Source organism: Myotis brandtii, unplaced genomic scaffold, assembly GCF_000412655.1.
Source record: "Myotis brandtii unplaced genomic scaffold, ASM41265v1 scaffold3045, whole genome shotgun sequence".
Taxonomy (NCBI): domain Eukaryota; kingdom Metazoa; phylum Chordata; class Mammalia; order Chiroptera; family Vespertilionidae; genus Myotis; species Myotis brandtii.
Genome location: NW_005361631.1, coordinates 52241 through 52560, shown reverse-complemented (window position 1 = coordinate 52560; position 320 = coordinate 52241). Strand labels below are relative to the sequence as shown.

The window sequence follows — 320 nt, the reverse complement described above, 5'->3', positions numbered from 1 at the left end:
CGGGCTGCCGCTGCAAAGCCAACTTTGGAAAAAGTTTTCGGGGGGAGACTTTGCCTTTGAGGTGCCCGGCTCTAGCTTTCCGACTTCGGGACCCTTCCCAGAAAATGTTGCAAAAAAGCTAAGCCAGCGGGCAGAGGAAGCCGCCGTTAACCCGCAGCGAGAGAAGCGAGAAGACGAGCCATCGACCGCCGCCTTCTTTTTCCTCTTGGAGGTTGGAGTCCCCTAGGCGCCCCCACACGGCTAGACACCTCCGCTGGTTCGCGACGCAGCCCCCCGGCCGTGGATGCTCGCTCGGGCTCGGGATCCGCCCAGGTAGTGGC

The 320-nt window shown here is 62.2% G+C and overlaps 1 protein-coding gene across 1 annotated transcript in view; it reads left to right on the top strand.

The window, feature by feature from the left end:
- Positions 1–153: 153 nt before the first annotated feature.
- The window catches only part of PDGFB (platelet-derived growth factor beta polypeptide), a gene marked incomplete at its 5' end in the record, with an annotated part of 26052 nt that continues 25885 nt past the window's right edge, over positions 154–320 (top strand). The window contains one exon of the mRNA XM_014542574.1: positions 154–312. Coding sequence (XP_014398060.1) covers positions 154–312 — 159 coding nt within the window. The remainder of the gene's footprint in view (positions 313–320) is intronic.